Below are 13,609 nucleotides of genomic sequence, written 5' to 3'. Positions count from 1 at the left end.
CCACTCCATATACTGTGTCCATCTTGCTCATAATGTCTCCTTAAATTCCTCCCCTCCCCAATTATAAGAAACCTTTGGTCTATTCAGCTCCAGTGAAGCACTTAACAGACCACTGTTCATCACGCATCTGCAGCGCTGGAGAGTGACGTCCGCAACGTGATCAGATGACCTAGTCACGCTGCTGACGTCGCCCTGACCTTGAAGTGTCGGCGTTCAGGGCTTCAAGTGTACTCGTGTCTGAGATACGCGTTTTAGAATGGTGGGGATGGCGTTCCACTTTCTGAAATCCCCAATTGGTTAAATGTATGAAAATGTATTTTACATGTATTTTGCAGCATTGTATCGTATTTAAGAGTTATCCTTCTGGGGCTGCAAGTAGATGGGGTTAACTGTAAAGGCTGGCCCAGGTTGCGATGGAGGATTGGGGATTGTGAGTCAGTGACAGAAATAGGAAGTTCAGTGAGTAAGTAAGTTCACACAAGGAAATAAGTAAGGATACCCCTCTGGCAAGGTGATCTTCACCAGAGTGTGTGTGTGTGTATGTGTATGTGTGTGTGTGTGTGTGTGTGTGTGTGTGTGTGTGTGTGTGTGTGTGTGTGTGTGTGTGTGTAGAAGAGGAGAACAGAAAAGCAGACAGACAGAGATGGAAAAGAAGAGGTCTTGTGGTGGCCGCGGAATACTACTAGCAGGCAAGTTGGGAAAGGGAATTTTGGTTAAGCAATTTGTGAGAGTCCCTACGTGTCTTCGGGAACGCAGTGTCAGCCAAGTCTTGAGAGCTGGGGGCCTAACAAGAGACAAGTCAGCAAGGCTGGGGGCACGTACAGTAAAGGAGCTAGCCACAGGCGCTTCGCTTACTTGGTTCCTGAAAGTGGGCTCAAGATAGAGAAAATAGGAAGGAGCGGCTGAGGAGTCATAGCTGTTTAGGAAGCTTGAAAGTCCCTAACTCTGCTAGTGAGAAGTTTCACTAACGGTGCCGCTGAAAATGTTTCTTGAAGACATGTCACTGTGCTGTAACTCAAAGAAAGATGTCTTCATCTCCTTGTGCTTTGTTGATTAATGAAACGGACAGTAAAGTTGAATTATTTTTTATACACCGTTGTGGTCTCTCTCCCGTTTGTGGAGTCGCAGGGAATCACGGGCACGCTAAGAGCGGCAAACCAGAAGAGTCAAGAACTGTCCACAGCCACAAGAGCAACACACACACTGGAAGCAGGCCCCTATTTTTTGTAACGTGCTGGGGTGTCGGACTCTTGATATGCGCCAACGGCTGCCCCCTTTGCACATTTACATTTGGTGTAGTCAGCAGGATGCGAGTTCCTCGCATGAAGAGAGCAGGGTAAGGAAGACCCGTGGCGCAGATGAGAAGGCGCCTGAATACATGTGGCCCAAGATGGCGTCCAGAAGCATGGACTCTAAGATGGCGACAATGGTGATGAAGAGAAGATAGACCACTTATCGTGGGCATGGATGGCGCCAGAGGGCGCGAAAATGTGTTCAGCCCATAGTAGTGTCGGCCAAAAGAAAGATGTGCCCTGATCCAGCCTGGAGTGGGAGGTGCGTACTGGAGGAGGGTGCGGCTCAGTGTAAGGCGTGGCCCATTGGGTGGAAGATGGCGAAAGCCGGCGGCATGGCCGAAATCGCAGTTGCCGGGAGTGAAGCTTGATGCAGCGGACGCGTCAAAAGTCCAGCCCAGAGGGAGGCGAAGCAGAAGCCACAGGAATTGTGTGATAAAGAAGCGACCGGTGCCATTTTATTTGCAGCACGAGTGGAGTGAGGAACTGGAAGGAGAAGTCAGAGTGATAATGGTGCACAGCAGTCGAGAGACGGGTGAACAACAGGATTGGCTTATGGATATCAGCAACGAGAAGGTGGAAGCGGAGGAGATGCTACACATCATTACCCCAGGGGCCGCGGTGGGAAGTTACCAGACAGAAAGCACTACCCGTGGACCGTCACCCCCACTTCAGATGATGATACGATGGTCAACCACCCCACAGCTCAAGGTAGGCCTCTTGGTCGATGAACCGAGGGTATGGTGCTGGAGCCACATGCTGGAGGAAGGAACCCCTGTGGCAGAAAGAGATGAAACCCCCGAGTCCACCAGCATGGAAGCACCACCTCCTGAAGAGGCCAAACAGACCTCCATGTGCATGGATCCTGTTCCGGTCTTAGCCGAGGGAGTCTACGGGGAGAAAGCAGAACACGACAGGTCCAGTGTCGGGGAGGTAGAGGTAAGGCAGGAGGAGTCGGAAGTCCTTAGAATTAACTGGCGAAGAATTGAATATGACATACTCCACCGACCAACAGTCCCCCTGATTATAAACCGAGGTGCCTGACTGGACATCCGCCCTAGCGGAACAGAGGAAGTGGACCGACATCTGTCTGTGGGGAGGGCCGCTGAGGATGCCCATACTAGAGGCCGTGTCATAGAATTCGACATCAAAAGGGAGTGTGGCTTCTTGGAAGAGGGGACCGGGGATAAGGTTTATGTAAATCGTAACATGGTGAAGAGGAAGTACCTGCCCCCACGGCTCCATAGCCTATACCCGGGTGAAATTGTTGAGTTTATTAAAGTTGGTGCAAAAAGGGCTGGTATAAGCATGGCACTGGTACGGCCCTTTAAGGCTTCAGACGTGGACTAATAGGAAGAGGAGGTGCTCCGGCGAAAAGCACAAAGGGAGGCCCGAAATAGATGGGCTGAAGAAGCCCCAAAAGGGTTTATACAGACTATGAGGCCAATGACCTCCACCGGGAAGAAGAGAGGATCTCAGAAGAACTCCCATCTTTAAAGGTAAAAGGGACCCCCCCCAAGGATCACAGGAGGACAACAAACCTCCCGAATGAGCTGCCCAAGCAGGATCTCAGACTCTGCAGGGTCCCAGGGAAGAAGGCCAAAGACAACAGAAGCTGGTAACTGGGCAGGATCCAGTTAAGGTGAGTGGGGCCACTGAAAGACAGGTGGTTCAGTACGTCCATGTCACTGGTTACAGGCCGACCCATGTGGGTTGTGGAAGTTTGAAGTCTGAAGGGGATGATCCAGGACCAGTCAGATACCCGTACCAACCCTGGAAGTGGAAGAGACTACCTTCCCCCACTGCCTAGGCCACCTTCATGAGAGTAAAAAGGGAGTCCTTGGAAAAGCCTTGAAGGAAGGAGGCAGCTTTTAAGAAAAAGAAAAAGTTTTTGTGTTCAAATAATTGATTAAGAAACATGGAAGTTCAACTTAGGAGGAGGAGACCAGTCGGGTTTCTGGAGACTACTGTTTAAGTCATCCCACCTTTGTTATTTTTGAAGCACTGTTGATACCTTCGTGGCTGAAAGGCATATGTGTGTTATTTTGTGACAGCCGAGGAGGCTGAACTTTTTGTTTACAGTTTTTGTTTTATTGCGCCTGTTGTACTGATATCTGGTCCCTTGTGTTGTTGCCTGTTGTTTTTCTGCTGGATTGAAGGCGCTGATGAAACTGTGGAGGTCTGATACCCTCAATAACAGGGGCTGTGAATTTTTGTGGATGGTGCCCAAGTCCTAAGGACTGTTGTTGGTTTAGGGAAGGGGGAAACAGATGACCTGATATTCCAGCCAGGTCAGGAACTTTGAGTACTGTGCCCTTGGATAGGAAGCGCTATTACTGTGTTGGCCTACGGGCATCTGTTGAATATGGACATGGACACTTTGTTTCTGGGGTCCTTACGTAGAAGGACCGGTACTTGTAAATCTTTAAAAAGTTATGAATCGGTTATAGTTCCGGAGCCCTTAACCGAGAAGGGCCGGGTATCTAAAGAAGAGAAGATGCTGGGGCAAGATTTCAATCGAAGAGTTTTAGAATGGTTTATTATGTGTGTACTAACGCTTCTTTTAAGGTCCTGTATGGTTGAGGACGACCATAATTAAAGTGCGGGGAAATGTGAGAGTGGTGGGGATGGCATTCCACTCTCTGATATCCCCAAGTGGTTAATTGTATGAAAATGTGTTTTACATGTATTTTACAGTATTGTGTCATATTTAAGAGTTAGCCTTCTGGGGCTGCAGTAGATGGGGTTAACGGTAAAGGCTGGCTCAGGTTGGGGAGGAGGATTGGGAATTGTGGGTTAGTGACAGAAATAGGAAGTTCAGTGAGTAAGTAAGTTCAGACAAGGAAATAAGTAAGGACACCTCTTTGGTCAAGGTGATCTTCACCGGAGGGTGTGTGTGTGTGTATAGAAGAGGAGAACAGAGAAGCAGATAGAGAAGGAAATCAACTAAGAAGAGATTGTGTGGTGGCCGCTGAATACCACTAGCAGGTGAGTTGAGGAAGGGAACTTTGGTTCAGCAACTTGTGAGAGTCCCTACGTGTCTCCGGTAATGCAGTGTCAGCCAAGTCTTGAGAGCTGTGGGCCTAAGAAGAGTCAGCGAGACTGGGGGCACATACAGTAAAGGAGCTAACCACAGGTGCTTCGTTTATGTAGTTCCTGAAAGTGGGCTGAAGATAGAGAAAATAGGAAGGAGCAGCTGAAGCGCCATAGTTGTCTAGGAAGCTTGAAAGTCCCTAACTGTGCCGCTGAAAATGTCTGTTGAAGATATGTCACTGTACTGTAACTCAAAGAAAGATATCTGCATTTCCTGCTGTGCTTTGTTGATTAATGAAACGGACAGTAAAGTTTAATTATTTTTTATACACATTTGTGGTCTCCCGTTCGTGGTGTTGTGGGGAATCATGGCCGCGCTAAGTGTGGCGGACCAGAGGAGACAAGAAGTGTCCACAGCCACAAAAGCAACACACACACACAACTGAAAGCAGGCCCCTGTTTTCTGTAATGTGCTGGTGTGTCGGACTCTTGACATTTGCCACTGGCTACCATCCTGGGCACGTTTACACGCGAGTACAATTGATGGCTAGGAGCCGATGCGCAGCACCTTCTCTGGGCCGGCTGTCAGCTTGACAGCCGACACAGAGCGCGGGCGACTCCCACTCAGGGGAGTGGCAAAATGCAGCCACCAGGGAGACACGTCAGACCGTATATCAGGCGGTCCGACAGCGCCTCACTGCCGTCTGCATCTGGGGCAAATGCCCCACCTGCTCCCCCCTAGATACGCTCCTTGCAAACAGTGGGCCTGGGGTCAGAGAGGAACGATGAAGAGATGGCCTGAGGACAGAGAGGAATGCTGAGTAGACAGCATGAGAGCAGAGATGTGCGCTTAGGACATGGCCTGAGAGCAGAGATGTGCACTTAGGACATGGCCTGAGAGCAGAGAGGTGCACTTAGTGTCAGAACCCTCCTGTTTGTTTTTTTCCATCTTGTGTTTTGCGGTCACGTGACCATCTGCCTTTATATTCCAGCTCTGCCCTTTTGGCTGTGCTGGACTTCAGTGTTTGACTGTTTCTCTAGCCTGGTGCTTCGGTGGCTTTCTGTCAGTTCGTTTCGTCCTTCTGGGACCTTTAGTACCTTTATGTCAGTTTGTCTTTTTGTGTTCTGCAACAACTTCTCTTTTTAGGAGGTGTCCCATTTTTGTCCCAGTCCTTAGTTCTTTTAGGGATTCCTCCCTTTATGCTATAGGTCTTCGTTCAGACTAGCCGAGGACTAAGGCGGGTCTGTTCACTAGGAACAGGCAGCCCGGTACATCGTAGGGATTCAGCTTAGTCTTACTGTAGGGACAGCCTTCCCCTATCTTTCCTTAGTACATGTTGCAGATCATAACACTTAGGACACGTCCTAAGAGCAGAGCGGTGCGCTTAGGACATGACCTAAGAGCAGAGATGTGCGCTTAGAACATGGACTGAGAGGAGAGCTGAGATATGTGCTTAGGACATGGCCTGAGAGCAGAAAGGTGTGCTTAGTACATGACCTAAGAGTAGAGATGTGCGCTTAGAACATGGACTGAGAGGAGAGCTGAGATATGTGCTTAGGACATGGCCTGAGAGCAGAAAGGTGTGCTTAGGACTTGGCCTGAGAGCAGAGAGGTACTCTTAAGACATGGCCTGAGAGCAGAGAGGTGCGCTTCAAACATGGCCTGAGAGCAGAGCGGTGCTCTTAAGACATGGCCTGAGTGCAGAGAGGTGCGCTTAGGACATGGCCTGAGAGCAGAGAGGTGCGCTTAGGACATGGCCTGAGAGCAGAGCGGTGCGCTTAGGACATGACCTAAGAGCAGAGATGTGCGCTTAGAACATGGACTGAGAGGAGAGCTGAGATATGTGCTTAGGACAAGGCCTGAGAGCAGAAAGGTGTGCTTAGTACATGACCTAAGAGTAGAGATGTGCGCTTAGAACATGGACTGAGAGGAGAGCTGAGATATGTGCTTAGGACAAGGCCTGAGAGCAGAAAGGTGTGCTTAGTACATGACCTAAGAGTAGAGATGTGCGCTTAGAACATGGACTGAGAGGAGAGCTGAGATATGTGCTTAGGACATGGCCTGAGAGCAGAAAGGTGTGCTTAGGACTTGGCCTGAGAGCAGAGAGGTACTCTTAAGACATGGCCTGAGAGCAGAGAGGTGCGCTTCAAACATGGCCTGAGAGCAGAGCGGTGCTCTTAAGACATGGCCTGAGTGCAGAGAGGTGTGCTTAGGACATGGCCTGAGAGCAGAGAGGTGCGCTTAGGACATGGCCTGAGAGCAGAGCGGTGCGCTTAGGACATGGCCTGAGAGCAGAGAGGTGCGCTTAGGACATGGCCTGAGAGCAGAGCGGTGCGCTTAGGACATGGTCTGAGAGCAGAGAGGTGCGCTTAGGACATGGTCTGAGAGCAGAGCGGTGCGCTTAGGACATGGCCTGAGAGCAGAGAGGTGCGCTTAGGACATGGCCTGAGAGCAGAGCGGTGCGCTTAGGACATGGCCTGAGAGCAGAGAGGTGCGCTTAGGACATGGCCTGAGAGCAGAGCGGTGCGCTTAAGACCTGACCTAAGAGCAGAGATGTGCGCTTAGAACATGGACTGAGAGGAGAGCTGAGATGTGTGCTTAGGACATGGCCTGAGAGCAGAAAGGTGTGCTTAGGACTTGGCCTGAGAGCAGAGCGGTGCTCTTAAGACATGGCCTGAGAGCAGAGAGGTGTGCTTAGGACATGGCCTGAGAGTAGAGAGATGCGCTTATAACATGGCCTGAGTGCAGAGAGGTGCGCTTAGGACATGGCCTGAGAGCAGAGAGGTGCGCTTAGGACATGGCCTGAGAGCAGAGAGGTGCGCTTAGGATATGGCCTGAGAGCAGAGAGGTGCGCTTAGGACATGGCCTGAGAGCAGAGAGGTGCGCTTAGGATATGGCCTGAGAGCAGAGAGGTGCACTTAGGACATGGCCTGAGAGCAGAGAGGTGCGCTTATAACATGACCTGAGTGCAGAGAGGTACGCCTAGGACATGGCCTAAGAGCAGAGAGGTGCACTTATAACATGGCCTGAGAGCAGAGAGGTGCGCTTAGGACATGGCCTGAGAGCAGAGATGTGTGGTTGGGATATGGCCTGAGAGCAGAGAGGTGCGCTTAGGATATGGCCTGAGAGCAGAGAGGTGCACTTATAATATGGCCTGAGAGCAGAGAGGTGCGCTTAGGATATGGCCTGAGAGCAGTGAGATGTGCTTAGGATATGGCCTGAGTGCAGAGAGGTGGGCTTAGGATATGGCCTGAGAGCAGAGAGGTGCTCTTAGGATATGGCCTGAGAGCAGAGAGGTGCACTTATAATATGGCCTGAGAGCAGAGAGGTGCGCTTAGGATATGGCCTGAGAGCAGTGAGGTGTGCTTAGGATATGGCCTGAGTGCAGAGAGGTGTGCTTAGGATATGGCCTGAGTGCAGAGAGGTGCACTTATAATATGGCCTGAGAGCAGAGAGGTGCGCTTAGGATATGGCCTGAGAGCAGAGAGGTGCGCTTATAACATGGCCTGAGAGCAGAGAGGTGCGCTTGTAACAGGGGTCGACAAAGTTGTTCAGAATCTAGGAGCCAGCCAAAAAATTTAGGAGCCAGAATTTTTTTTAAGCAAACTTGGTTTTTAATTTAACAAAAAAAACATTACAAACGTTATAAACAACATTTTACTTTTAAAGATAATAAATATTATATTTTGATATTTTAGATTTTAGGCAACATTCTAGTGTTTTTCACTTTGCTTTTTGTGGCCATGAACATGCCTTGTGATTTTAGAGCTGAAGTACCAGTGGTCCACAGCCTTGGCAGGATCAAACGCCTTCACAGATGGCCCATTCATGGTGATCATAAACAAGTCACTTAAACTTTCTTCTTGCATCCTTGATCTGAATTTATTTTTGACCATGTTCATCAAACTAAATCCTCTTTCACAACATGAGGTTGAGACAGGGAGCACCGCCACAATCGACAACAGGTTTCCCAGAACTGGAAATCTCTCGGTGTTGGAGAGTGCCAAATCCAGAAGCTCACACAGTTTCTTTCCTTTTCCAAGGACCTTAAACTCATACCACTCATTGAGGAGTGAGTGAATGCATTGGTCATCACTTTCAGGTGGAGATAGCTGTTTACGAAAATGATGAGCCAAAGCAGTAATCTCAACCACACCGTAGTCTTGCAATGTTGTTCCTGCTGGCCAGGCAAAGGTGTCAAACACTGCGGTGGATCTTTCAATATTTATATCACTTAGAAATCGCACTGTCAAGTATTTAACTGCATGATTAATTAAATTAGCTTTTTCCTGCTGAATTGATGCAGCTACAGTGTTGCTCAGTCCATGTAGCTGTACATTTTGAAACAGTCCTTGAAGAGATGTTCCTGAGACAAATCTGGCCTCATGTTGTTTTGGTGCATCTCTAAGTGAATTGATTGTTGAAATTGTGCTTTTCACATGCAACTCAATTGTGCTTAAAAAAAGCTCTTCCCTTTGAAATATAAGTGACAAGTTTTTAAGAATTTCCAGATAGTCCAGTAGAAAATGGAGCATGTGAACAAATTTAAAATCTGTGAGCTTTCTCAGTAAACCATGGGCAGCTGCAGAGGCACTGTCTTTTTCCGCAGCCACACTTTCTAGGTGGATTGTCACGCATTTCCAGTCTTTGACAAGTGCAGACAGAGCACCGACTTTGCTTGCTACCCATCTGACATTATGCAAGTATTGGAATTTCAGAATTGTAAGCTGCAGGTTTTCTTCTACTTGCTTCAGCTGTCGCATTCTCTTAGGTGAGTATTGATAAAATTGGTAGAGTTTCTTTAAAATAGAGTCAAAATCATCAATTAATTTAGCTTGTTTTACTGAACTTAATACACTTAAGTTCAATCGGTGTGCAACACAGTGAATGCCAATTAAATGACTGATGTTTTGGCGTATTTTCTGCACCAAGCCATTTTCGGTCCCAATCATGCTGGCAGCACCATCTGTACCAATGGCAATCAAGTGACTTGAAGAAAGCCAGCCTACAAGACCAAGTGTTCTAAGTTCTTCTGTGAGCGCTTCTAAATATCCATCTGCAGTAGCCATTTCAAGAGGAGAAACAGAAAGAAATACTTCTTTGACCCTGTTGTCCTTGATGTACCTGACATACAGAATCAGTTGTTCAACCCCTGCTTTGTCAGTTGAGCCATCTAGCATCAAGCTGACATATTTTGCCTCTTTGAGCTCACTGATTAGGTTTTTCCTGATTATTTCTGCAATATGGGAAATGAATTCTTTGCATCTTTTATCGTTTGCATATTCCTGTCGCACAGCACTCCCTAATTTCTCCGTCAACTCTAGCAACCCTTCAAAATCTGTGAAAGGTCTGTTGTTTTTGGCAATATAATAGGCCACAATAAATAGAATGGTCATATGTTTAAAAATGTCTTCATCCATTTTCCTTATACAAGCAGCCAATGGAGTAGCTTCTGGAGCCAACGCTGCATGTTTAGCCTCCACACAATTTAGATGCTGGAGAGACTTTGCTGCTTTTTGAAGGTTTCAAGTTTAAAGGGTCCTGAAAATCCTTTTACGATCCTAGATGCTTGGTCAGCAATGCCAGGGAAGGAAGCACAAATCTCGCATATAGCTATACCAGTTGTATGGTCAAATTTAAGCCATGCGAGTTCTTTACACCACTCTTGCCTAAATCTCCTGGGTCCAGCAGTTTGACAACGGCTTGTTGATGGGGACTCCTCTGCTGGTGGGTCAACTCTTGTTTCTTCAGTTACCTGTTGCCCGGCACTTTCTACCTGTTGCACTGCGCTTTCAAGAGAGGTCTTTGTAAAGAACTGTGTCATTTTCAGTTGCTTTTCATTTTCTGGTATTCTCTCTGTTGCTCTGCGCTTCATTTTTTTTCCTGAACCCAGAAAAGGAAAAAAAATGTGCACTTTGCTCTGCTATGCCAATTATAACTTACACATGATCTCTTTACCCTTCTTTGTCCGAGTGGACGAGGCAGTACTCCGGCTTCGTTCTCCCGGCGGCACCCGACTTTGTTCTTCCAGCAGCACTCCGCAGTCCGCCATATAGTACCCATATAATAATGGGATACACTGTGAATATACTGCCATATAGTAACCATATAATTACAGCATATACTGTGTATATACTGCTATACCCTACTTACAAAAAGATTTAGCAATGTAGGAAACTCGATTCAGTAGTGGTCCAGCAGGATAGGGTCTCTCAGCACTTCTAGAGAAGATTAAAAATCAATCTGCCTTATTATCCATATATTTTATTTTCTAACCATAAGAAGTTTCAAATCCTTTTTTGTAGGAACAACACTTTTCTAAATCAATGAAACAACATACTCACCTTAAATGTTTTTTGGAGGGAAAAGTAAAGATAAATTGTTCCGTTTTTTTCTTGACATTTTATTTTAAATTTTTACGAATGCTTTAAAAATTGCTTTTTTAAAAAAAAATAAATAGATGTCATTACATTTATAAATTTTTTTATATTCTCAGTTTTTTTCTCAGAAAAATCAAAGAAACTAATTTTCGAAAAAAAATGCCTATTCCGTTTTTTTGTTGACAAACTGTACATATAGACCCCCTCACACACGGCGTCTCCCCGGGGAGCACGGCCTTTGTATGTACTTACACAGGTAGCGGGAGATGAGAACGGGCCCCCGGCCACAGCGATCCTTCCCCCGTAACCCAACTCTCCCTGTCCAGTCCCGGAGCATAAGGGGGGCGGAGCAAAGTGGAGAAGGCGGCCTGAGCGATACTGTCCCTGCTTCCTCCGATTGGATGACTCCGTGCAGGAGGTGGTATTGGATTGAGAGTATTTTTTTTTCTTCTCAACTCCTCAACTCCTCAAGCACCAGGCAACATTTTTTAGGCGCCAGACAACATTTTCTAGGCGCCACTGGCGACCAGGCGCCTGGGTTTGTCGAGCCCTGGCTTATAACATGGCCTGAGAGCAGAGAGGTGCGTTTAGGATATGGCCTGAGTGCAGAGAGGTGTGCTTAGGACATGGCCTGAGAGCAGAGCGGTGCGCTTAGAACATGGACTGAGAGGAGAGCTGAGATGTGTGCTTAGGACATTGCCTGAGAGCAGAAAGGTGTGCTTTGGACTAGGCCTGAGAGCAGAGAGGTGCGCTTCAAACATGGCCTGAGAGCAGAGAGGTGCTCTTAAGACATGGCCTGAGAGCAGAGAGGTGTGCTTAGGACATGGCTTAAGAGTAGAGAGGTGCACTTAGGACATGGCCTGAGAGTAGAGAGATGCGCTTATAACATGGCCTGAGTGCTGAGAGGTGCGCTTAGGACATGGCCTGAGAGCAGAAAGGTGCACTTAGGACATGGCCTGAGAGCAGAGAGGTGCGCTTAGGATATGGCCTGAGAGCAGAGTGGGGCGCTTAGAATATGGACTGAGAGCAGAGAGGTGCGCTTAGGACATGGCCTGAGAGCAGAGAGGTGCGCTTAGGACATGGCCTGAGAGCAGAGAGGTGCGCTTAGGATATGGCCTGAGAGCAGAGAGGTGCTCTTAGGACATGGCCTGAGAGCAAAGAGGTGTGCTTATAACATGGCCTGAGTGCAGAGAGGTACGCCTAGGACATGGCCTAAGAGCAGAGAGGTGCGCTTATAACATGGCCTGAGAGCAGAGAGGTGCGCTTAGGACATGGCCTGAGAGCAGAGAGGTGTGCTTGGGATATGGCCTGAGACCAGAGAGGTGGGCTTAGGATATGGCCTGAGAGCAGAGAGGTGCTCTTAGGATATGGCCTGAGAGCAGAGAGGTGCACTTATAATATGGCCTGAGAGCAGAGAGGTGCGCTTAGGATATGGCCAGAGAGCAGAGAGGTGTGCTTAGGATATGGCCTCAGTGCAGAGAGGTGTGCTTGGGATATGGCCTGAGTGCAGAGAGGTGCACTTATAATATGGCCTGAGAGCAGAGAGGTGCGCTTAGGATATAGCCTGAGAGCAGAGAGGTGCGCTTATAACATGGCCTGAGAGCAGAGAGGTGCGCTTATAACATGGCCTGAGAGCAGAGAGGTGCGCTTAGGATATGGCCTGAGTGCAGAGAGGTGTGCTTAGGATATGGCCTGAGTGCAGAGAGGTGTGCTGTGGAAACAGCCAGAGAGGAAATGGTTTAACAGTAAAGAGGAAGCTGAAGAGAAGGCCTGTGGTCAGACACGAACGCTGAGGAGAAGGCCAGTGGGCAGAGACGAACGCTGAGTAGAAGGCCTGAGGGCAGAGACGAACGCTGAGGAGAAGGCCTGAGGGCAGAGATGAACGTTGAGGAGAAGGCCTGAGAGCAGAGATGAACGCTGAGTAGAAAGCCTGAGGGTAGAGATGAACGTTGAGGAGAAGGCCTGAGGGCAGAGATGAACGTTGAGGAGAAGGCCTGATGGTAGGGAGGAGCGCTGAGGAGAAGGCCTGAGGGCAGAGATGAACGCTGAGGAGAAGGCCTGATGGTAGGGAAGAGCGCTGAGGAGAAGGCCTTAAGGCAAAGATGAACGCTGAAGAGAAGGCCTGAGAGCAGAGATGAATGCTGAGGAGAAGGCCTGAGGGCAGAGATGAATGCTGAGGAGAAGGCCTGAGGGAAGAGATGAACGTTGAGGAGAAGGCCTGAGGGTAGAGATGAACGTTGAGGAGAAGACCTGATGGTAGGGAGGAGCGCTGAGGAGAAGGCCTGAGGGCAGAGATGAATGTTGATGAGAAGGCCTGATGGTAGGGAGGAGCGCTGAGGAGAAGGCCTGAGGGCAGAGATGAACGCTGAGGAGAAGGCCTGAGGGCAGAGATGAACACTGAGGAGAAGGTCTGAGGGCAGAGATGAATGTTGAGGAGAAAGCCTGATGGTAGGGAGGAGCGCTGAGGAGAAGGCCTGGGGGCACAGATGAACGCTGAGGAGAAGGCCTGAGGGCAGAGATGAACGCTTAGGAGAAGGCCTGATGGTAGGGAGGAGCGCTGAGGAGAAGGCCTGAGGGCAGAGATGAACGTTGAGGAGAAGGCCTGAGGTCAGAGATGAACGTTGAGGAGAAGGCCTGAGGGCAGAGATGAACGTTGAGGAGAAGGCCTGATGGTAAGGAGGAGCGCTGAGGAGAAGGCCTGAGGACAGAGATGAACGTTGAGGAGAAGGCCTGATGGTAAGGAGGAGCGCTGAGGAGAAGGACTGAGAGCAGAGATGAACGCTAAGGAGAAGGACTGAGAGCAGAGATGAACGCTGAGGAGAAGGCCTAAGGGCAGAGATGAATGCTGAGGAGAAAGCCTGAGGGCTGAGATGAACGTTGAGGAGAAGGCCTGAGGGTAGAGA

The 13,609-nt window shown here is 48.7% G+C and overlaps 1 protein-coding gene across 1 annotated transcript; it reads right to left on the bottom strand.

Annotated features, from left to right (window-relative positions):
• Positions 1-8,039: 8,039 nt before the first annotated feature.
• On the bottom strand, positions 8,040-9,746 carry LOC141258581 (zinc finger protein 862-like). Its single transcript, XM_073673554.1, has one exon. It carries the CDS (start codon positions 9,744-9,746, stop codon positions 8,040-8,042), a length of 1,707 nt encoding a protein of 568 aa, XP_073529655.1.
• Positions 9,747-13,609: the final 3,863 nt, after the last annotated feature.

Source organism: Phyllobates terribilis, unplaced genomic scaffold (assembly GCF_046119375.1).
Source record: "Phyllobates terribilis strain yellow unplaced genomic scaffold, ASM4611937v1 Scaffold_3__8_contigs__length_932513732, whole genome shotgun sequence".
Lineage (NCBI taxonomy): Eukaryota > Metazoa > Chordata > Amphibia > Anura > Dendrobatidae > Phyllobates > Phyllobates terribilis.
Note: the sequence above shows the minus strand (reverse complement) of the source record. Positions and strands in the feature narration are given on the sequence as shown.